Below are 24796 nucleotides of genomic sequence, written 5' to 3'. Positions count from 1 at the left end.
TTCGTGAACGATGTTGATTCTCCCCGTTCGAACCCCCCGTTCTCGTATTCGTCTAACACGAGAACGGGGTGTCGAATACACCCCTGTTGTGCCAGTAGACCTCTGGTGTCATCGATTTGAACCGGTCGTGTGTCAATAAAGTTAATACTCTGCCCCGTTGTTCAACGTTCCGCACTATTGGCTTAATTATAAGTACACGTACAACTTGAAAACTGTGCATGTGCATATATATGAGTATTTTGGTCATCGGAAAAATAAGAGGGCCCAATGCTTTTGGCCCTTTCAGATTCTCTCTCAATCTTTGCTGCAGAGAAAGATTCTGCTATCGAAACGCCAGGCACCCTCTTTATTTAGTGATTTGAGCTTTAGGTCAACGTAGCTGCCAGCAAGCCATTTCCAGTGGACTCGGTGGAGTATTATATATTCAGCTATCTCAAGCATTTGCGGAAAATAGAAACGAGGTAACGCACCTAGGATGTTGACTCATTTGAGGCGGATTTGTTTCAGTACAATACTACAGAATTTATATTTAACATTTTTCATGTATAAAATAGACCGAACTGAAAGTCTTACGGCCAATAAGCCACTTGCGAGTTAAATTTGAATAAAATCTGGTACACTGTGTTATCTGATTGCATAGAAACGTAACAATTTGAATTCCCCAGACTAAAGAAACTGTTGCTATACCTCGTGATTCGGGGCAAGCTTTCGCATAGCGACCACCATCTCTGGAATGGACTGGTTCCTTTGTGCCGTTCCTATCCACTGAGAACAGTGTATTGTTGTAAGGCGTCTCTTATGTAACTAAGCAAAAGCTTGCCCCGAATCCCGGGTATAGCAATAGTGGTTTTAGTATGGAGAATTCAAGTTATTTAAGTTCACTTGAATTTAAAGAACTCAGTGTACCAGATTTTATCAAAATTTAACTCGCAAATGGCTTATTCGACACAGGCCTGCATAGGGAGAGGTATTTTAAAGAGAAAGAGATTCCACGCTTTGCGCCAGATTTTTATCACTTTGTGAAGTATATTTAACAAAAAATATTTTTCAGCAGTTTTTAGGCAAACATACAACGCAGTGTGATAAAGAGAAGACGCCAACATACAGAGTCTAGACATGCCTAATGTAAAGGAAATTTGTTCTTGCGTATCTCAGACAACTTGACCCAACATCATGAGCCGCTATTACAGAACTATCAACTTACACACTTTCACAACTCTCACATGAATGGAAGCCTGCATAAATTCAAGGCTTTAAATTCACGGTTGTGCTGAGGTACTTGCGGAGGGACTGGTAGCTAGTCTGTTTTTAGGGGCATCGTTACATGAATCATGGAGTACCTCCATGCATGAATGTACAGTCTACTCATGTACATGTGTCTAGTCTGCACTACTGTGCGTTCGTACTCATGTACAAGCTAGCTTGCTATCGACAAAATGGAGGCTTAGTCACTGACTGAACTTCACCAAATAAAGGAGAAGCTATTGGACAGTTGAGAATGGCAGGGAACAGTGGCGCAGATCAGCTGAGAATTCGTGCTAAAAGCCGTCAGTATGAAGGCTTTGACCGAGGTAATCTATGTAATGCGTGAATGCAGCCGAAATTTTATTTTGCTTTACGATAGACATGGTAGAACAGTATCTCTGTCCGAAGCATACTACCCTTATACGGTGTCACTTGATGGAGTCTCACGCCGACACTTGACACAGAATATAGCTTTATATTGGAAAGCGTATAATGTGCCATCATGTAAATATTCCCCCCCCCTACTCCGAGTTAATCCAGATTCCCGATAACCCTTGAACTCTAGAACATTCTGCTGTGGGAACATGACGCATCATATTTGGTTTGTAATAAAGCGGTGTTCCGAATACCCCCTCTCACAAACAGCAGTGGAGAGGAACTGTTGACTCGAACATATTTTTTTGTAGTAAAAGATCCAGATCTTCAAGTTCAAAGTAGGACTGACGCTCACTGACACCAGGAACTGATTGGGTAGAGGAACACACCGACCTATTAGCATAGGGGCCTGTCACGGGACTGACGGACGGTTCATTTGATTTATTCTTTCACCAGTAAGAATGTAAATCCCATGGTTGAAGATGGTTAAGATGTAAACTAGTCCTCCCCAGAAGAGCAACCCTGGGCCACGGCTTAATACTATCAATAAACCTTATTCACAAGGAAACCATTTCTGGTCACGTTTCCCGAATCTATCCTATTCAATTTAGTCTGTTAAAAGGGACTATTTTGGGTTAACTGTATAACTTTCATATTTGCAAATGTGGCTGAAAACATTAAGATAATTATAATAAATCCCACATTTTAAACTATTAAACATAAATGACACTGAGTTGTAACGCAGTTTTACTCCAGTGCTTTCATTTTCTATTTCTAATTGCCGAAATAAAAGTTAACCTCGCTTTCAATTCAATGTGGCCGACTTGTGAATAGGATTAATTGGCAGAGGGTTATATACACAAAGTTCAGGTAGGCCTATGCATTGTACTTTTTAATTAGCATAAATTTACGTAGGCCTATTAAAAACCTGTCTCCTTATAGTAACTTGCTCTTCAGTTGGATAAATTATTCGAAGTTTGTCAGTGTGAGGGTTTGAAAGCGACGATATCGAAGAAAATATCAAGGGCTGGCTTCTCCCACGACCCTCAGTTGCAGGGTTAAAATAAATAATGTGTACCTCTGTTCAAATCCCATCAGAGCACGAGGGCACGTGGCAGGGACCATTCACGTTTATCGCCTCGGCCGACCCCCAGTATGGTCTGATCGCTCGCTGGAATAAACCAGGTGCGCTGGACTGGAAGGAAGAGGTGGAGCTGACTCGAAGGGGCGTCGACAAGATTAATAAGATGAAGCCACGCCCACGATTCGTTGTCATCCTTGGAGATATGCTCGATGCAATGCCAGGTACGATGTCTTGTGGGTTGTGTGAGTTATGTCTGTTGGGGGTGCGGCCTCAGTCCCCATTCGCCACTATTATAGGAAAGCGTCCACAAATACCTAAAGCGGGTTTGCATGGCTGCCATGTTGCAGGCCAGTGCATTTTGTTCTACATCGTATGCAAAAGGGAGGTTTGCCTGTGGAACAAAACAAATGCATGCATAATGGCTACAACGCAAAGACTTTATATGGAAAAAATCACCTCTGTAAATCTGCAAAGAATTTCAGTCGTTTTGTGGATCAACATCATTTGCAACTGAACAATAATAAGGTTTTTAATGATACTTCTGTGCGTCTGCAAGTGCCTGGCAGCCCTCTGTCGGTGCAAAACAAAATAAAATCGTTTGTTCAGCCTCAACTTCTTATACATATATTTATTTCTGGAGTTTCTTGTGATGACAGACATCTTCCCGTCTAAAGAACTTCCCATTCACCCTTCTGCCAGCTCGCCCGGGTCGAGACGAGCAGAAGGCTTCCTTTACGGAAGTATTCAACAACCTCCATCCCGAAATCCCTCTCCTGCTTTTACCGGGAAATCACGAACTCAGCGACACCCCGTCCATGGAAGACATCAAGTTGTACCGGGACACGTTCGGTGATGACTTCTACGCGTTCTGGGTGGGAGGGGTGCGGTTTATTGTTCTCAACAGCCAACTGTATGTGGATTCGAGTAAATGTCAAGAGGCAAGGGATGAACAGGATTTGTGGCTGAACGAGCAGTTAGCGGGTATGTGGGTGGTCGTGAATGATTTAAATCTGGACTTTTGAAGCAGACGAGCAAGGCTGTTTACTCACACACTAAAAAACCTTACTTGCGTCAGGCTACCCACGCAGCAGAAAAAAATGAGCTCCTTAACCGCTGTCACTGTACTCAATCACGTCATGCTTCTTTGATACACAGACATTTGATTGGTTCATTTATGGGAAGGTTGTCAGATGGCCTATTTTTGTATTAACACTGACTTATTTTGTTGAAAAAATCTGCAGATCGTTTCTCACTTGTTTTTGTGACAATACAAAAAACTTACCTCTACAAATTTTGCTCCTCGTGACAGACGTCCAGGCATCTGGATGTAAACACCTCGTAATATTCCAGCACACTCCATGGTTTATCAAAAGTCCAGATGAAGACGATGGATATTTCAACATACCCATTACTCACAGGTTGCCCGTTTTGGAGAGATTCCTCACAGCTGGTAATTGTTCAAAGTGTCAACAACTTAATACTGTATGTTTTTCTTTATGTTGGCAGTTTTAATTTCATCTTGATCTCACAGCAAATTGGAACACGGTTATTTTATGTTGAGCATCAACGGTAACAAAAGCTTCATTTAAAATCAGTTTGAATTGTTTTGTCAATGTAGGAGTGGGTATTATTTTCTGCGGTCACTACCATCGCAACGCAGGGGGACTCTACAAAGGTATGGAGGAAGTGGTGACGTCAGCATGGGGCATGCCTACTGGAGAGGACAAATCTGGCCTGCGCGTTGTCAAGGTCACAGAGGATTCCATTTCTCATCAGTACTACAGCGTTGACGACATACCCTTTGAATGCTAATGAAAAAAGCCAACAAAAAGGCGCAGGCAAAAGTACACAAAACGGTACTTTAGGAATTGGTTTTTGCGACATTAAAGGATTGGATGTTCGGATGAATATTATTGACATTTAGGAACAGAATATAAATTGGCTCATGCGGTAACACAGTAATCAAGGTGCAGACTGACAGAATGCGAGAGGCAAGAGAGGTCACTCTGATAGAAACAAAGTTGGGAAGGAAAGGGACTACAAATTCAGAATCGGGATGTTGCCGATGTTACATGACATATACGTCTATCCGTCGTATATTCCATCAGAAATCATGCATTGTGTTTTCATGTTAACAGAGAAACACAAGACTTCCGTTTGAGGATTTCCACTCTAGCGACACAGTACTCAGAAAGGTGAATACTGGTAGGACCTATATAATAGAAAGTTTTCATTGAACCACGAACGTCTTCCCAAAATGCATTAATTTCTTTTCAAAAGAATACAAGTCCATAATAAACTGCAGCTCTGAGAGGTGTATTGTGCATACATTTCTGTTCTGTGTGAGCGAAAAGCTACATTAAGTTTGGCTGGTTTTGCTATGTTCGAATTACACTGAGCTGAGGAGTGTTTGCTTAAATTGCTAAACCTTTTGCTCGTTTAATCAGCTAATAAGTGTGGTATATGAAATGTAAAAAGCAATGTATTATCGTTTAGTAAGAATTCTGCAATATAACAATTCTATCTACAGTAATTTTATTTTGGTTACATAATTTTGGTGCCATCCAAACCCTCTATCTCAAGGAATTAAATTATACATGTATTGGCCCTAAGCTTACCGTTTGATATCTGTATAAATCCACCGGTTCTGCCCCCACATTGAGAATTGTCTGTTATCCATAGGTGTGGGATTACCCTTGCTCTGTCTACAGTGTGTTTATATGATCTACGTTTGAAGTCTGTTTCGATAATATAAAATACTTTTCGATGTTAGCTGCCTCATTTTAATGAGTCCTTGTTATCCAATTGACCGAACTAGGTCCTCCTCCCCCAAGGATTTCGCCTTCGATTCCTCAAGTATTTAGGCTGAGACCATAAACCTTTTTGAAGCATGGCCGACACAAAAGGATGACGCTATTTGAAGTTGGTAAATGTTAGAATGAACACGTTAGTGCCCTCCCACTGTGCCCACCATGACGATACCTCAAACAGGCTAATTGGTTCTCCTGGTATGCACGGTGATTTCACTCAGAATGCATCCAAACGTTTGACCTCCATTTTGCCTTGACAAAATATCTGACATTATAACTTGTCGTAGTTGATAACATTAATCGGTCCAGTGGCGCACCAGGATTTTTAACACCAAACCGGAATGTCCCGCGACTAATTTATTAACTTCTGTAAGAATCAGTGAACTTATTTTTAAAAAGTATGTTTCATTTCATGTCCACGTTCAACAGGCACCCCAACCTTCTCTTTCTATCTTAATAAATTTGTGGAGAGTATTGGTTTGTCGATCAGCGATTTTTTGGCAGGTATTGAGGACACTTACCAGATTTGGCAATTTCCAAATCTCACCTAGATACACAGTAGTCTATTTTCTGCCTTATTTCTTGAATAATAATTCACTCGTATTTGATAGACTTATCTTCCTAAACCATTGAACAGCACACTGTCTACTGCATGTCGTTCACAAACATGTTATTATTATTATTATTATTATTTATTCGGCCTTCAACAAGACAATGACAGCAAAAACAAGTGATAAAAGAAGTAAGACGAGTTAAAAGGAAAAAAAACAAAAACAAAAACAAGACTTAACCCCAACCAAGTCGGCCCGGAATGACAAAAGTATAATAAAACACTGTGACCCAAGGGCCTGCCAATCCTAACTTGGAGGGAAACACAAGAAGATCTTAAGCGACAATATTACAAGTACAACAAAATAAATAAACATGAAATATAAATATATTACATAAATTCAAACAAAATAAACTAAATAAATTTCTCACATTTATAAATCAAAGCAAAACAAAAAATCGGATAAACAAGCAAAACCTTTTTATGTATCCAACACACTAAACCTTGATCCATTTTTGTACAGTCGGTATTGGAAATTCATTATCACACGTTTCAAAATGCTAGCTCCGGAAAAGAAAAGAGATAATGAGCATATAAGCTAGGTTTCTTGTCGAAAAGATCTTCTTATCCCTAAAAAGGTCTCAAACTTCCAAACTTGAAAAATAAGAGAGACTGTAAAATTATTGGAATCGACCCGCCAGCCAGCCAGTCACCCACGAACCCACCGTGCAAGCCAACCCACCCACCCACACACACACTCACCCACAGACACACCGTGGGGCATTTCCGCCAAAACGACCCCTAACCCCTGGAACTTAGCGGATTGCCCGTCTTACTCAAGTGCCAAAGCAGTTTGTTTGGGTTTAGGTCAGGGGACTTTCCTCACAGTTGGAAATGTTTCGTCCAGACTGGAGCTGACTCGTTGGGAATGAAACGCCACAATACCAACATCCCTGAGGTTTCTGACACGCAATGAATTAAATTATTGTGTGGTCCCTAATCTTTTACTTTCTGTTCAATTTTTGTGGGTTAACCAATTACATTTTTAATTATTCCCACAAAGCCAAATCACCCCCCAGAAAATGATTTTTCCGAAGTCTGCAGCCATTTTCAGGCAACCCTCAACTCTCTCGGGCACTTTCTCAACCGTATATTTAGCTATTCTGCCTTTAGATGAAAGCCAAAAAACCCAGGGGGTTGTTCCTGGCAACTAATCGTACCATTTTGGAGAAAAAAAATTGGAAAAATCTCCTTTTTGCAAAAAGATACTGTGGGGGCACTTTCAATGCTAATGAGCTGGCTAAAGATTCTCACTTCAATTAGTTTGACTGCGCCCACTGTAGTGTAAGCAATTTCCTCGACCTTTATAACCGTGACGACAGTATGCTAGGGCTTAGTACGTCATTATCACATGAGAGCAACGTAGAAGTCGGAACATGAAATTATGGAGCCAAAATTCTTCCTCTTTTTCTGTCTGTAATAGGTTACCGGTACCATTGTTGGATTTCTAGAGAGAGGATTTCAGTTTTGGAAAAAGATATTCTTCCTGGGAGGACTTTGATACAAGAAAAAGGCACTCGGATACATATCTCCTGGCTCCCTTTACAAGTTGAAGTTCGCGACCAGGTTCAGTGTACGCGGCGGACGAACGTGCATGTACTTGTACATGATGCACGGTAGGGAAACTGGCAGAGAAACTTGCCTTTTCATGGCGGTGCTTCAGTGTTACACAAGCTTCTTCATAATTTTGCAGACAGTTCAACCGCTCTCACAGCAGCAGGGTCATTCAAGTTGGCTGGGGATTTTCCAGGAGGCTATTTGTGTGTAGCGAGCCGCCAACTCGTTTATACCCGATCCTAGCCAGAGCTGATCAACAAATGAGGTCAGTCAGTTCAGTGATTAAATTTTACATACTATCTTTGCAGGGCCTCAACGTACGACGACTGTATATAGATTTTAGATGCTAACGCAGACTGTGATTAATGTCCTCAGTTTTTGCTATGGTCACAAGCATACAAAAGCATTCAAAATGATTTATCATAAACATTTGTAGTATTTCAAACAGCATAAACAAACCTCGTACCTCAAACCCGGTCCCCAGGCTGGTCGTTTGTATACATGTATGAAAATGATGACAAACATGGATGACAGTATGATTTAGAAAATGGAAATTCGGAATTCCTACGGACGATTTGTAGTTGAAACGAATTAGTTATATTTCAGGAACTAGTGCGTCAGCGTCGCAAAGGCTAAGTGGCCAAAACTACAGTTCCAAAATTCAACTGAACTCTGGCAGTCAGAGCTATTACTTCTCAATTGTATTTTGCCCGTGGATATTTGAAATAGAAACCGTCATTTGTAGCGTGATAGCATAGTGTGTCCATAGAGTAGCATCTGTATACTATAGAGAATATAGAGTAACGTTGAGAATTCCGTCTCATTTTTTCTTCTTCCTTTGGATATTTGAAATAATATAGATGGTTGATACATAATATTTGAAATAGAAACCGTCCTTTGTAGCATGAGAGCATAGCGTGGCTCAAAGCTTAGCAACGCTGATGTATTCACAAAGGGAAATCCCATGTTACGTCGCGTCCCATTGCATTCCTAGCGTTGCAACCTAGCTTGTTCACGTAGAACATAGGTCATGGGGGTAACTTCCACATTTTAATGTTCAGACGCATCAAGCAAAAATAGGTCTTCTATTTTGTACTTGTTGATTTTGCTGTGAGACGTGTGTTTGCTTGTTGTTTTGCTTGTTGTTTTTCATCCTTTTCACAAACCCTTCTCCTTTTCCAATTTAGCTGGTTAAATTGATAGTGTGATAGCTGGATAGCTGGCTATTGCATTGCAACATACCCAAACCAAAAATGAATATCCTATTTTGGGAGCATCGCACCATTCCACGCGTAATTATTACCGTCCAAATTCTCGGACACGCAAAATGATCGATTTTATCAGACTAAGAAGACAGACAGTACTGTAAACGTGTTGCATGACGCCACTGGGACGAGGTTGCACGGTGTATTGACCCTGATTTCTAGGAGACGTTTAGTCCGGTTCCCAATAACCAAAGATTCCCTGACGTCTTTTGATAGAAGTTTAGGTCCTGTATCACGGATATAAATAGATCATGACGCAACGTTGACGGTCACTTTAAAAACATGCAAGAAACTAAAAAGAAAGCCTAGGAAGGGTGCATCGCTGTGTTGCATGAGGGCAGCAAGCAAAAGAAAAAAGACGTATATATCTCATATGCAAACAGACACGGCCGGTAATACCCGAACACCAACGATGCTATCCGAATGTGGACGAGACGAGTTCGGAATAGTTCGTGTATTTTCGGAAGCGTGAGGAATTCCTCCGGTTTTGTTCACGTGGACATTGGGTGATACCGGACTCTTGATTCGACGAGCCATCGGGTCTGGTATCCAGACTAGACCTTTTCACCTTTCATGCAACGGGTGATTGAGCAGCGAGCTTGCAATACTGCAGACAGTAAAAACAATTAACGATATTCTAATATTATTAATGCTTTTCTAATATTCCATGTATATATATTCCACATGTCAAAATAATCAATTAAATAAATAAATGAGAAGCTATGTCAAAATTACGGAGACAAAGAACAGAAGATCAGTAATAAATTAGGTAGGACAATTGTTATTTAAACCATTCACAGCTAAATCCAAATCTAAATCTGGAGGCTAAAATTGGACACATTCTTAATTAAATGTAACATTCAATTGGTAATGTGTTTTTGCGCTAGAAGAAAAGTAGAAAAGTTTGATCTCCATGCTGTTTTGTTGATAGATAAACACAGTTTTGAACCCCATTTGTAACCCAAAGAAATACACACAACAAAAACAACTGCATCCATGAAGACCAAAAAAAAATCTTTGAAATAGACCACCTTAAATTTGAAGTATAGCCCCAGCTCCACTCTCCAAGCATGCCCTAATGTATCCCGAAATTGTTGACGCTGTGTAATGTACTATTGTGGCATTCAGTCTTTTTTCTTCACCGAGGTAAGGTCATAAATGGGAAGCATATACACAGCGCCCCTAATGTCCTCCATGAGAGAGGTAAAATAATCTTGTGACATATTGCAATATGGACGTAATTAAACCAAAACATTTTCCCGGTATTTGGTAATCTTCCATTAAAAAACTTCACTGTAAAAACAACGCTTAGAATTGAACACATTTCTAAACACATTTTTGTAGCCACTTTTTTGACATGTTTAGGGTTATGCGTTTAGGAATGTATTGAATTGCTGAGCGGGTTTCTAAAAGCTAAACATGTACCACGGAAAAGCATTTAGCGTTTTAACACATTGCAAACACATTTCAATAAACATGTCATGAGTTATACTTGTAGAAAAAGTGGGTAAAAAAGTTGTAAACTCTAAATGTTGTTTTTACAGTGTTTAATTCTTGATGGATAGAAATTCATATTTTAATTTTATGGCTTTTTTCTATTTCAGTGTAATTTCTTTTAATTCTCGCAACCACCCTTTCCTGTTTTGGGCAACACAAGCGGAAGCACTCTGTTTAACGGTCTATCTTTTCCTCAGATTTGATCCCCCCTCTGTCTCTCTCTTTTAAAGTAATAACATGTCAATTAAAGAAGTCTGGATGGCCGTTCCCTTTCACAGGATAAAATGGCTGAACTTGGCGAGCGGCAGGCCTCGGGCAGTCGAAGTCGTGACCTTGAGGACGCCCTTTGGCAGCTAGCGGGTGAGCTTGGACAGAGCTGGATGATGATTGGTCGGGCCCTCGACTTTACCGAAGCCAGGCTTCAGAACCTGCAAATGGATTATCCAGCTGATGCTCACGAGAGGGCGTACCAAATGCTACTAAAGTGGAAGAACAAAACAACCCCATCTGAGCGCTCTCAGCAACTACGTGGGGCACTTGAAAAGGCAGAACGGGTAGATCTGATGTTTTTTGTTTCCGAAGTTACAAGTAAGTGATAATAATTGTATGTAAAATTCAGACAAAGGAAACACATCACACGTTGGTGTTGATGTGACAAATGCACGTTTGGACGGCGACATCTCGAGCTCCCCCGATTAATGAATAATCTACTGGGACTTGAAGCACTTCCTCACAGGCAGAGGACAGGCTGGTGGGAAGCTTATCAATAATATCGAACAAGGTAGGAGCATGCGATTGGCCCACACAAGAACACAGTATATTTCAATATACAATTGTTGACTGTTTCTTGGTACCCTAAGGGTATACAAAACACCATGCATGGACCCCGCCTCAAAAGGCAGCAATTGTTTTGTTTAAATACGGTAATTGAAATGAGGCATACAAAGGGACAAATGAAATACATTTTACTGTGCAACAGTGCATTTTATTTCACTGAAATGGTCTTCCCTAGGAAAGTGTTTAGTTAAACAAATTCAACTAATACTTGTATAAACTGAATAACTGATTCGGAGTACCGTCTTTTGTCTTAACATTACGGAAACATTTTTTAGAAAGCTATCCTTGTCATGGATAACGTCCGAAACTGCGGGGTTTCTCCCGGCCCGGTCACGCCTGTGTCGATGTGGCTGGGGATATCCAGCAATGTAGGCTCGTAGTGCCTCGTTGTGCCGGGAGATTCGCCATAACGAGCTGGAAAACGTTTCTATCAAAGGTGGCAGTTTGCCCTTTTCGGATTTTGTCGAGCCTATATCACCGAATATTGTCCTTTCAAGATACTACACCAGGTCAATGGAGCGAACATTCATGAAGCACATGATCCGCTAAATGTAAATGTAGTTTGGCTGAACTGGGAAAAAGTTTTCTGGGCAACTTGTGGTATGCACAACCAATTTGTTGACTCAGCTTGATATACTTACTCCTTCAGTGGATCATTTTGCTCTTTGCATTGAAATGTTTGATCAGGAATTGAAAGTAAAATAAAACAGTCTACAATATGGGGGAACAATACAGAACCCAATGAACATCTAAGATATACATGTATCTGTCCGCCTGTAATGCCTTTATTACGTGACAGCAAAGTTAGTTTGATATCGGACATCGCCATGGATTTGTACAGCGAATGTCTGATTTTATTGGAAATCAGACAGACTTGTAGGCTATAGGGAATGCCTGATTTCATTGAAATTAGACGTTTCCTGTGAAACCCTATGGGATTATCCAATATCAAACTAAATTTACTGTCATCTTTCCTGCATCTGATTGAAATTTATTTTTCTCACTTGCAGCTCACGATACAGTTTTTGAACAAGTAGTCTGGAAAAAGGGATTAGACAAGGAGACTTTCTGTAAGAAACTAAAGAGTTTTGTTCAATCGAAGATGAGCAAGCTTCCTCTTGTACCATGGATTACCACCGGATGCGTTAATGTTGAACAGGTTTTCACCAATGTCCAACTCCTCATCAGCATCATGGCTGCGTATTTCCCCATTAAACTGCCCCTTCAGTCGTACAACGCTATTTTTACAGACGTGACCAGAGAGGACGAAGGCCTTATCGATTTCTGTGGCGCGCGTATTCTCATGCGGGGCCGGACTGGCAGTGGGAAAACAACTTTGTTGACCAAGTACGCCTATGACTGGGCCACAGGCAAATCTGAGGCGTTGCTACGGAACGCCCACATCGTACTCGTACTGCCCATGCGCAAGCTCGATCAACACAGCAACCTTGGTCAAGCGGTGCTAGATCACATGCTTCCAAATGAGCGTCGCATCACCCCAGAAGAAATTGAACAGTACTGCGAGGACCACCCCGAAGAAGTGGTCATCCTGCTGGATGGATACGATGAGTTCAAGGGAAAAGGTCTTGACCAAGCAGATTGTGGTAACATTGTGAAGATGCTCAGAGGTGAATGGCTGACTGAATGTCGTGTTGTTGTTACCACTCGGCCAGGACGTGTGGATGATTTCAAGGACGACTATGAGAGCTACCGCCATCTGGAAATAACAGGTTTCACCCCCAAGGACATTGATGACTATGTCCATAAAATTTTCAGGGGTGAGAACAAACCACTGGGAGACAAGTTACTGGTCTACCTCGAAGAGAACCGATTGAAGGAAGAGCTGGCATCCATTCCACTCATGCTGACCGCATTCTGTCAGCTTGCCAAATGGACAGATGGAAAGGATTTCAATGAACTGAATACTATCAGCAAACTGTTTGATAGACTGATTGAATGTGTGTTCAAGCACGACCACAGTAAAGTGGCCAAGAAACGGTTTTCGTCGGGAGCCTTTGTCCCCGGGTTACTAGATCCAGAGAAGTTGGTTCTCGAGTTAGGGAAAGTTGCCTTGAATGGCTTTTTTGGCGATGTCACAGAGGAACTGATCTTCTCTGAGGAGGACTTTTCACGTTGTTCCAATCAAGCACAAGTCATTTTGCAAGGCTTACGGGCCGGGGTTCTTTCCAGAGACGGTGATTCCAACGTTCGACCACAGAACTTTGAGGATCTCGGGCTAAAGGGACAAAAACCTTCAACTACACGAGATATTTCCTTCATCCTGAAGAGCATACAAGAAAAATGTGCAGGGAAGTATCTGGCACATTTGCTGGACAGTGGCGACAAAAATTTGTTCACACACTACCTTCAAAAGGTCGACACTGATCAACAAGTTTTGGACTACACTAACATTCTAGTCTTCGCTAGTGCTGCTAGCATTGAGGCCGCCCGGCACATTTTGTCACATGTCATCGCTTTACTCAGGGACACGCAAGGCCAAAATATCTCACAGTACTTGAGTGGGAAGCTGCACTTCAGGCACTGCCAAAAAATACAACGTCTAATCGAAACGTGCCTCCAGCTGAACTTCGAGAGCAATAGTGAAGGTCGGTTTAACCATATGTTTAATTCCCTCTTTGGTGACAGCGGTTGCGTTCGTTTGGTTGGGATGTCTACCTATGTGGCTAAAGCTCTTGGTTACCTCTTTGCACATAGTTGTCAGGGCAAGTTATATCGAGAGCCAAACTCATACAATTCTCCACCTATAGAAAGGTGTGCTCTATCCGCGAGGAGTCTGCAGTTGATTTGCATTAAGCTCGATTCCAGCACACAGTTCCGAGAGTTCCTAAACTGTTACCCTGGCACTGAAGAGGCAATCAGCAACTTTATGGGAGATAGTGTCAAACCACAGAGTCAAAATGACTTTGGCAGTCTCCGGAAGAAATTACAGACAAGTGAACAGAAAATACCAAACTATCTTGGAAATCGTGACGACCTAACATTCTTCGCAGTGGTACCTATTTGGCAGGAAGTGAGCAAGCATCAAGTACAGGATTTTAGTCTAGGCTTTGTCATTTCTGGCTTGAAGGAATCTTCATTGGACGAACTCGTCTTAAACGGAGTGAGCGCAGACCGCAAAGACTGGAACGTCCTGTTCAATATGATACAAGATGGCGTATTTGCCCAGATGACACGACTGACTCTGAGTTTGAATGATCTCAGATTCGACCAATCAGCTCACTTTGCAACCGCTCTGGTGGCCACACCAAATCTGAAATACTTGAAGATGGCTGGGAACGAGTTGGGGGAAGGTTTCGTGGAAAACCTTCCTCAGATGCTGCAGCTCGAAAATGTCATCTTAGACAAATCAAAGATGCCTTCCAAAGCCATAGTGGAATTCATGAAGAAGCTTGATCGGTTCCCACAACTCCAAAGGCTAGATTTGCGTCGAAATGAGAATACTGACGATAAAGTCATTCAGGCCATTTGTAACAGTCTGAGCAACCGCCAAACTTGGAAGGAATTAAGACTTTCGCTGTACAAGGTAAGCGAGGCTGGACTCGAGAATTTCCAGAGATCAATCGGCCAGGCTAAAGAATTGACCCATCTTAATTTGGTGCACTCTCCTATCCCAGACAAAGTGATTCAGTACTGTGCCCCAGCGTTATCAGGCCTAAAACAGTTGGTTGATCTGAGAATATCGGGAATCCCATCATCCACCTCCCAAGAAGGCTCACCATGTACTGAGCAGACCGTGGAGGCATTCACGACTGAAATGCACAAGCTGCAACACCTGAAATTCCTGAGCTTCCTCTACACGAAGATGTTTCCACAGGACTTCATCACGATGCTTAACCGCTGCCAGAAACACACTTCTCTCAAGACGTTCAGGTGGGTTGCTATCACACATCAGTACTCATTCATACAAGAGAACCTTCGCTGTGTGGAAAATATGTATGAAGTACGGATGGCACTAGTAGCAGATAAGTTTCAATCTAGATTGGAGACCGAAACACCTAATTATTTCTTGCAGACAGAATTTAATAGATATGGAACCAACACTTAAGGGGATTCACACTTTCAAAACTTGCTCGAAAATCATCTAGAAATGGCAAAACGTCCTTTCCAGCAAAGGCAATGAGCGCACATTTCACCCACTATAAAACCTATTCTGTCGAAGCATCTTTTCCTATTGTCCAAATCCATCGCTGAATTAAATTGCCAAGTTTTTTTTTTCTGTACCAAACAATTATTCCAGTCACATAATTTGCAGCATCATTTGCAGCTACTGTATTCTTCTCTGTGAAGGTTCTCTCGCCAATATTTGCCAGCGGGCTCTAAAGTCGAGACAGCATGTGAGAAAGCAGAAACCAAATTTCTGCAGCTGTGGGTGTAATGATTTCGGGGGAACAGCACCAACGAAACACAAAGACGGCTGACGTGCAATACTCCCAGTCGCCTGGTCTGAACATTTTTGTAAATATGACGTATTTCCCTTGACCCCAAAAGGCACAAATTAATTCAGTTTCTTTCAGTTCATTTTATCGGGTTCCTGCGTTTGGTACGTCAAATTTGTATACACAAGACATTGATTGAGAAGACACGACTAAGAACACAGTAATCAGATCTTATACAGTTTTTTGTTGAGATACCTTCAACTTTTAACATTTCTGAGAAAAAATGGCATTCTTAGAGAGTTAGGCCTATATCCTTTTAATGCAAATATTTTTGCGAATGTCTCTGGGGTATATCTTTTGTATTTGTTGGTGTCTCCAGAGTAAAGCCAGCAAGATATGGGACGGAAGGGATCCCCACCCCTACATGTCCAATACCTATACAGTCCTTAGAGTATTGTTACCTAACACACCCCCATGTCTATAAAAAATTCTTGAGATTCCGATCAAACAATGACCACCACAAAGGTGGGGTGGGTGCTCTCCGTCCCACATCTCGCTTCATATGTTCCAAAGTGATTAACGTCATCACTTAATTTTAGGAGAAACGACAAAAAAGTGTAGATTCTTTGATTTTAATTGGCGAAGACGCGATTCCCTGACTTAAACCATAGAGGAGGAACACAGAAGTAGTTTGAACTTCCCAGGCTATAACTCCTGGCCAATTACCGCTCTCTGGCATGCCCAGTATGCCCATGGCCAGAGCGCTTGCTACGCACCATGTGTGTCACCACCACGAAACCCCTTTGTACTCTATGATAACCGTCGAAATTTTGTCGCTGGTAATCTGCATCCTTTGAACTTGTGTACTTAAGTATAGGACATTGAATATTCACGCATTTGTTGGTGCTTGGTATGATTTCATAACAAAATCAAATGTAATGCTTGCGGAGTTGCTTGTATTACGCTTTGTGCCCTAAATGTACAAGTGCAGTCATTGCCCTTTAATAATGAACGCTTTCTTCTGGATATTTTTGGAGATAAATTGTCCTGTTGTTCACAATATGTTGTGTCCTGTTTGAATCATTTTTATTATCGCGTTTGTACAAAAGCATACTTGACGAGATTTCATGATCAATCCATGTGATTGAATAGCGCATTCTATTCCTTATGAATTTAGCTTTCAAGCAGTAGTCAACATTTGTTGGCCAGTCTTGGCCAAATTTGTACCAAGCGTTTAAAAACTGATGTATCGGAGGGAGGGGAATAGAATTGCAAACTTTGCATGGATAATAGAACAGTGTATCAAAATAAAAAAATGATTGCAAAAGTAGGTCTAATATAAGAGATTTCTCTCTCTCTCTCTCTCTCCTGGTCACAGGAATGACTTATATTATTATATTTAATTGCAAGCAAAACACCACAACTATTGTTAGGATAGTATTTCCCCGCTTATCCAGCTAAGATGGAGGCAGTACTCGGGCATTTTTGGAATGTTTTCTGTTATTTCACATGACTCGGCGGTGACCACCATTGAACACTTTGAAGTGCCAGCGTTGCAAACTGCTTCTGCCCTTCCTCTATGCTTAAAACACGTCCCTCCCTTCACTTTTGTCCATGTTATACAAGCGAAAGTGAACAAAACGTCCTTACCAATGCTCTAGTAGTATAGTGTATGGGTATTCTAGACCAGTATAGGGTCCCTTCTCCTGGTACCTACACGACCCTTTTTCTCGATCAGTAAATGTGAGTTTAGCTCACAATAAAAATTCTACCTTTGGTGTGCTCGTGGGGGCCTCTGTGGTCTCCGTGGATAGATACCTGACTGTTACTCGCTGGCTTTAAAACAAAACAATTTTTAGTGGTTTAGAAAAATATGACAAAATATTAAAACATTGTAGTTATGTATGAGCAATTTTGTAAAAAAATGTCAAATGTATCTGTTGCAGTTACTGCATTGATTGTGCTGAATGTAAAGGTTGTAACGATTGGAAAAAGTGAAGAGATTATTGTAAAAAATGCACCAAGTCTGTCAAATGTATCTGTTGTCAAAACTGAAAATTGCATCGAATGTGAATGTTGTAAAGAATGTAACTGTTGTGAATACTGTGAAGCTTGCAACGATTGTAAACACTGTAAAAATTGCATCGAATGTTTTGCTGTAAAATGTATTAACTGTGAAGATTGGAAATACTGCACAGATTGCAGCCATTGCGTTGACTGCAATGGTTTAATTGATTACTTCTAGAAATAACGTATCGATGGATTAAAACAAAAAGTTCCCCGTTTCAAGGTGAAACTGGGTTTAGTATAAACTCTAGTCTAAACAGGGTGCCTATGACTGGTTCGCTTTCCTCGCTAGGTAAAGATTTATATCTTGGTGGGCACTCTTTTTAGGTTACTTACGATACGAAATATCAAATCCGTCAACGTGTTTTATTATATGAAATGACCAACAATGCTTCTCACTGCGCTCGTGCTCGCTCGCGTCGTTTTTTCTTCCTTGCCAAACATGACTCTGGCTAAACGTTTAGCGCGTTTTTCGACCTCTTGGTCGCTCGCTGCGCTCACCTGGAGTTTGGTATCAGTCTTCAGATTTTTCTTTCAATTCGTTAAATTTTTTAGCTCGCCTGCGACCAACACAAATTCCTCGTGAGAAATATCACCGTCGTTAATGGCCTGCGAGATTTATTCTTCGATCTTTTTTAACTTTGTGTCACAGAGCATTCTGATTTGATCGTGTTTTTTAGACGTATTTTAACACGGCGTACGCACAAAACGCACCGATGGCGATGCCTTCCATCAAAGGCCCACGGGTGCCGAAATCAAACCTAACATAGCGGGTATTCCCACGGCTGGCGACGTTGCACCCAATGCCTCAACTCCGTGTTTCACGTAGTTTAGCGCGGTGAGTATACGTTTTGTGCTTTGACAGGCTTCGATTTTTTAGAGTCTGTAAAGCTATGTTTGGTTTTCAGCTTCGCGCTCTTCCAACTCGGGGTAAAGCCTGAAAATCTCTGGTGACTTACTCAAGGTCGTTAAGGTTTCTTTTTAATTATATGCTTAAAAGAAATTTACGTAGGAAGACAGTCTCTTAGACCTGCGGGGCTATTTTTAACTCAATCGGAATTCCAGCGCCCTTGTATTTATCACTTCTCCCCTGTCGTTTCTCACCGAAAAATGGAAACTTGTTATTTTTCCGTTTTTAAGTGGTTTTGCCATCTCGCTTGGGTCTGTAATAGAGCACAACACGTCTGAAGTCTGGCCGTTAAAATAATTATGAGACGTGTTTAACTCGCGACAGTGTATCCAAAGCTCATCGAAAGGGTTTACGGTTATTTTTCCTTTGTAAATAACGTTTGGTACTAGCCTACCTTTTGGCAGGTTTAACAGCTTTGGGACTTCTTTACCCAACCGCAATCTAAGATTTAAGTCTGTTATCATAATTGTAACTAAATTCGAGTCTCTATGTACTTTAAAACTTACGCCCAGAATTACGTTTAAAATAAATTCAAAGCAATCAACGTCGTAAAATCCAGGAGGAATAATGATGTTACCGCGCTCTCCATGTTACAAAAAATTCCTGGATGTTTCCCCGTGTAGAGCTGTTGCATGATTGTACTATTGAAACCCCTAGGTATAACTAAAGAACATCTCTTGGTTCGGATTGAGCGCTTCTAATTTTTGGCGTTATTTGTACGAATTATCTTCTAAAAATCCTTCCTTGAATAAACTTCAGTACAGTGCAATGCGTTGTGCTTCCGTAATGAGATCTTATTTTCTTTAGTTAAAAGCATTAGATAATTAATTGCTTTTCATTGCTGCCTATGAATTCCTCTTGCTATATTTTCTCTTCTCAAATTTGCTGTTTGTTCGTTGAGGTTATCTAGTTTTTGACTAATGGTATCGCTAAATTCTTCTAGATTTTCTTCCTCATGAGCTTGAATATGATCACTTATTACGTCATAAAAAAACAAACTGTCTGCCTCTAATTCCGACAACGGCACTGTAAGTTCAGTTGAGTCTAAAATACTCATATCAAGATCTTGTCTCTCAGGTCTCGTGTTTATCGGGGTTGGTTTTGGTGGTGCTGCCTCGCTCTCTTCGGGGTCTGTCGGTGCTGCTTTGTGCTCTTCGGGGCCTGTAGGTCTTGTAGAAGCTCCGAGTCTTTCCATTATTGGTATCCTTTCTGCCGGTCTGCCATTTCTATGAGTTTGCCAATCGATTTCGGTGGAGTTTGTAATGTTAAAATATCCAGGGTGAAAACTTACTCTTTTAACTCTAACGACTTTTTTGCCTTGTAATTTATCGATGTAGTCTTGTAATTTAAATGTCTGCTCATTTTTAGTGAAGGGAAAAGTGTGTGTTTTAACTTCTTACATATTGATTGTTTGTTCGTTTTTAAAAACTGAACTAAACTAAACTAAACTAAACAACTGAACTGAACTGAACTGAACTGAACTCAACTCAACTCAACTCAACTCAACTCCTCAACTCAACTCAACTCAACTGAACTGAACTCAACTGAACTGAACTGAACTGAACTGAACTGAACTGAACTGAACTCAACTCAACTCAACTGAACTGAACTACACTCAACTAAACTACACTCAACTAAACTAAACTCAACTAAACTAAACTAAACTAAACCGAGAACACTTGACGCGTTTATAAAATGTGTTACACAATATGTATTTTCTAAACACTAGTGGTTAGAACATGTTTAGATTACCTCAACACTGCGTTTACCTTGTATAAATTTGCAGAAGTATTATGATTAAAATTTCAGACTTAGAGCTCAAAACAAGTGTCAATGACAAGGACAGAGGTCAGTGTGATGTTGCAATTACTGTTTAAAAGTGGTATACCCAATGACATTCAAATATAAAAAAGTAATTTGGTCGACAAACTCACAATTCATTTCTTTGATTTATTCAAGTACAGGTGCGTAGCCACCACTGTTTGCATCACTGTTTGTAAGAAACTGAGTCTCGAAAAGTTGAATTTTTCCCAAAGAGCAGTACATCTTCAAGCGAAGCATGCCAGTTTGTAAACCCTGTATTCACTGCCACTCTAAACTAAATGTTTAAAATTGGACACCTGATCATGCGCAAACCAACTTTTCGGCCCGGATACATGGTCTAAAATTAGCTGGTATCCGGTTTGTAAGTGACTTCGTCACAAAGGAAGCCGCTCCACAATTTACAGGCTCCCATTGGACGATTGCTGAAGTTGCGCTTTAACTTCCGCTTTCATGGTTCCAGTAAACGACGATCAATACATGTAACTCTATGTGCAGTGCATGTGCAGTGGGCGTGGTTTTAACTGAGGCGACGTCACACTTTACGAACCGGATAGATATGCGCCATAAAGATTCTCTAATTTTAAACTTGTGCATGGCAACTGACAAATGACAGCCGAAATGACAACCAAAGGTCTTTGAAATAAAAATATAAGTGTAGTTTCCTGGTGGGATCGTCCCGTTGCTTTTACTTTTGTTTCATGTCGATTTTGGACCCTATTTAAAAAAAAAGCGCAAACAAAAACCAGCGTGATTGCTAAAAGCACTGGGTTAGACGCTCAACAACAGTTTGTAATAATTGTAAATTCTCTCATAAATTCAGTACCCGACTGCGAACAATCAGTTTAAAAACTCGTTACAATACGCCAGAGCTCCTTTGATCTTTCCTGGTTGTATCTGAAACCTTCAAATGTGCCTTCAGCAAGTTTTTCCTTGAGATCATCCACAATGTCCCGGTGAGTTTCATTATCCTTCTAATAAAGGTTGCCTTGACAGAAATTCCTAATAGACGTCGAAAAGTCTTGTTTGACCGCCCAGAGGGTCTTACTGTTGTCAAAAGCCTTGCCTGATCTTCATTCATGCCTTTGTTGACGTATTTGACATATTTTCATCCCAAATCTCCCTACTTGTTTCTCTGGCTTCAGTCAGCCAATCTGGATAGATGGCATAGTCTTCCACTTCTGAACTTCCACTTCACGTCTTCCTGAACTTCATTCACGTCTGATTCCTCTTCGGCGTGGATATTTTCCATAAGGCTCTCTAGATCAGACTTCCCTCCAAAAAATTTAACACACCGATGATAAGCAAAGGGTTTGACTGCAGAAATACCATTCATGTCCTTCCCTTGGAAGGATGATATTTAAATTCTTTGCATTGTTCATTTTGCTCTTTGCATTGTTTACTTTTCTATTTCTGTTGTTCATATTGATCTGTGTATTGTTCATATTGCTCTTTAATTGTTCACACTGCTCTTTTCATTGCTCATATTGCGCTTCATTGCTTATTTACTCTTCATTGACGATATTGCTCTTTTATTGTTTATATTGCTCTTTTCATTGCTAATTATGCTGTTTTATTGCTCATTCACTCTTTTTATTGTTTATATTGCTCTATGCATTGTTCCTTTTGCTTTTTTCGTTGCTCATTTTGCTCTTTACATTGTTCATCAGCTCTTGGTATTGTTCATTTGCAGTAAAACTCCATATGATCACGCTCCTTTAAAAGATTTGCCGCAAGTTTACAAAGCTGCAACTCCGATGCTGGTGCGGCCAAATGATTTAATCGTGAAAAAAACCCGATGGTTTGCTTCAGATGCTTCGACTAAAGAAGGCGTTTCTGATTGCATACGTTTTCTGGTAGACATTCTGATGTTGTTGAGACCCAGTTCTCCGTAAATTCACCCATAAAACTTTACCCACGACACGCCGGCTTTAATAACAGTTTGGGTGTTGCACAGTCCCACGAAACGCTGAGGATCAAAACAGAAGGTGACATAAAACAGACCACACCTGCATGGTTGTGCCTTGTTTATGAAATATGCAAATTTGCCACAATGTCGATTTCAGTATCCTTAACACCGGTCTAGTTTGTTCACTCATCTGTGTCAATAACATCACAAGCTGTATACCATTTCAAAGAGGACATTCTGCCCTTTCTAGAGATATATTTCGCTTTCCCATATATAAAGTAGTCTTGCTATTACAGTAATTTTTGTCTCGGTATACTTTTTACGTGGACACTCTGTAACTACAGCATAAAAGTACTAGGAAAAGAGGCGACGCCATGACGCAACGGCACGACGGCGATTTTGTCGTCTACAGAACACCACACTCTTTTGCTTGTCACTCAGTAAGCATGGAAGGAAGAGCAGATGCATGACGTCAAAAATGAAAGCCACTGGCTTCTATCTTACTTCGCCCCCCAAAAAGCTGCGTACATGTGTTCATCCAGAGAGTTGAAGAATGATTTTGTCTTAAATCGAAAAACTACATAATCCCCATGCACGGTGAGAAAAGTAGTGTGAAAAGATTTTTCGATATTTTGGTTTTAGGTTTATTTAGACGTGATAACAAGTCTTTCGGTGGTCGCTTTTTGTCTGTGAACGTCTGAATCCATCGGTTTGGCTCTAGCATTGGATGAGTAACATACTGGCCGAGTTCCGATTTATCTGAGGTAAGGCAATCAACGTTCCCACGTAAATACGTGCGTATACTGTGTGGATCGCGTGTGACGAATAAAACCGAATCAATTACCGAAAGGTACCAAGTACTTGTACAGGGTGAAGTAGGATGGCCGCTAGGTGGCACAACAATGAGATGAACGAGATAGGCCAATCATAACTAGGTCTTCCATCCAGTTACCATAGAAAGTCGTGCATTGGCAATAAATAAGCGAAAAGTAATTGGAAATTCTAAAATCTGTGCATCTAATTTGTCTTATCAAAGGCTTCCAGAAGCGTGTCATCACAGGTAAATTTTCAGGCTTTATAAAAAATAAATGTGATCACTCCCCCAGAAACCCGAAAAATTGGGACCTAACACTGGATCAGAGGGGAAACCAAGGGGCAGAAGAGACTTTAACCGCGCTGCTATATTCACCGCACTGCGTAACAATACTGCAGTGGCATTGCCAGCAGCGGTAGGGCAAGTTGCCCCCAGCCGACGGATTTTTTTTTTTAACAAAGAATACTTCACAGGTGAGTAGGAAAGAAAGTAATCGGTATCTTAATTTATCAGATATTAGTACCAAAACCCTAAGAAAACAACACCAGCAAATAAAAGCAAGGATGTCAGGACCATGAGTAAAGGCTTTTGATTTTTCTCCCCCAACATCATGTTGAAAAAGACCAAAGCCGCATTCGCTTTTGAATTCCCCCCCCCACACACACACCCACACCAAATCCCAGATACACCGCAGCAACACTATTTATACTGTGCTTTTTAACAACACTGCGGCGTACGGAGACTCCCCAAACTGCTTAACGTGGCCTGAATAGTACACCATAGACGTCACCATGCGTGACGGTACTACGCGACAATGCGCCACTAATGACGCAAGGGAGTGGCTACGGTACAGAGCTGTTTATAGACAGATTTCTTGACCAATCACAGTGCGCGAAATCTGTCGACCCTTTCCAAACGCGCACTGGGTCGGCAGATTTCGCGCATTGTGATTGGCCAACGCGTTGCAAACTCCTGGAGGCATAACATTGTGAATCGCCCGTATAGTGTAATTCGACAACCAGAATTAGAAGCCATTACTGCGGTGGCACAACGCTCGTGGACAGGTGGTACACACGTTACATGCCTCTTCGACCAACTTGGTGTCCTGATTTTCCAAATGCACGCGTGCGTCAAGCTGAAAAATGTGCGTGTGAATTAATGTGGTGCCACCGCAGTTATAGCGTCTAATAGGATTAATCTACTGTTGGAACCAAATGACGGATTATGCGTCGGTTAACATGGACAATAATCATTAGCACACTATAATAACCAAATACTGTACTGCACACATAATGAACAGCCATTTTAGTTCCAAAACTGGAAGTTTGCAATACAGCTCAGCAGACGTAGACCCAACCCAAGCAACAGTGCCACACACGCGCCCCCCAAATTGCAGTAATGGGGTTTCAAAACGTTGTCGCGCCGTGCCGTCGCATTGTTGATTTCGGGTCACCAACCTTAAGCCGTCACCGGCGCATCGTCGCAACATGCTCTCGCACTTTCGCGCGCCCAGCCTGTTTCACTTTTACTCAATGAAATACGGCCGATTATTGGAAACATTTATGATTAATGTCAGTGTTTTTCGTGGCCCACCTTGG

General features: G+C 41.2%; 2 protein-coding genes across 4 annotated transcripts; both read left to right on the top strand.

Annotated features, from left to right (window-relative positions):
- The first annotated feature begins 1312 nt into the window (after positions 1-1312).
- On the top strand, positions 1313-5988 carry LOC110976097 (serine/threonine-protein phosphatase CPPED1-like). Its single transcript, XM_022229087.2, has 5 exons — positions 1313-1571; positions 2719-2925; positions 3404-3685; positions 4014-4154; positions 4323-5988. Exons 1-5 carry the CDS (start codon positions 1499-1501, stop codon positions 4514-4516), a joined length of 897 nt encoding a protein of 298 aa, XP_022084779.2. The 5' UTR covers positions 1313-1498; the 3' UTR covers positions 4517-5988.
- A 1031-nt stretch (positions 5989-7019) lies between these two features.
- On the top strand, positions 7020-23737 carry LOC110976244 (baculoviral IAP repeat-containing protein 1f-like). 3 transcript variants are annotated; one of them, XM_087139322.1, is made up of 4 exons: positions 7020-7946; positions 10722-11031; positions 12291-15171; positions 23491-23737. In XM_087139322.1, exons 2-4 carry the CDS (start codon positions 10728-10730, stop codon positions 23615-23617), a joined length of 3312 nt encoding a protein of 1103 aa, XP_086995448.1. In that variant the 5' UTR covers positions 7020-7946; positions 10722-10727; the 3' UTR covers positions 23618-23737. The 3 variants fall into 3 exon arrangements, with proteins under 3 accessions (XP_086995448.1, XP_022085042.2, XP_022085041.2); XM_022229350.2 differs by lacking the exon at positions 23491-23737 and having other exon boundaries at positions 7021-7946; positions 12291-14824; positions 14916-15057; XM_022229349.2 differs by lacking the exon at positions 23491-23737 and adding an exon at positions 15589-19423 and having other exon boundaries at positions 7023-7946.
- Positions 23738-24796: the final 1059 nt, after the last annotated feature.

The sequence above is a fragment of the Acanthaster planci genome, linkage group LG07, assembly GCF_054643075.1.
Source record: "Acanthaster planci isolate LZ-2023a linkage group LG07, COTS_SCS, whole genome shotgun sequence".
NCBI lineage: Eukaryota > Metazoa > Echinodermata > Asteroidea > Valvatida > Acanthasteridae > Acanthaster > Acanthaster planci.
Note: the sequence above shows the minus strand (reverse complement) of the source record. Positions and strands in the feature narration are given on the sequence as shown.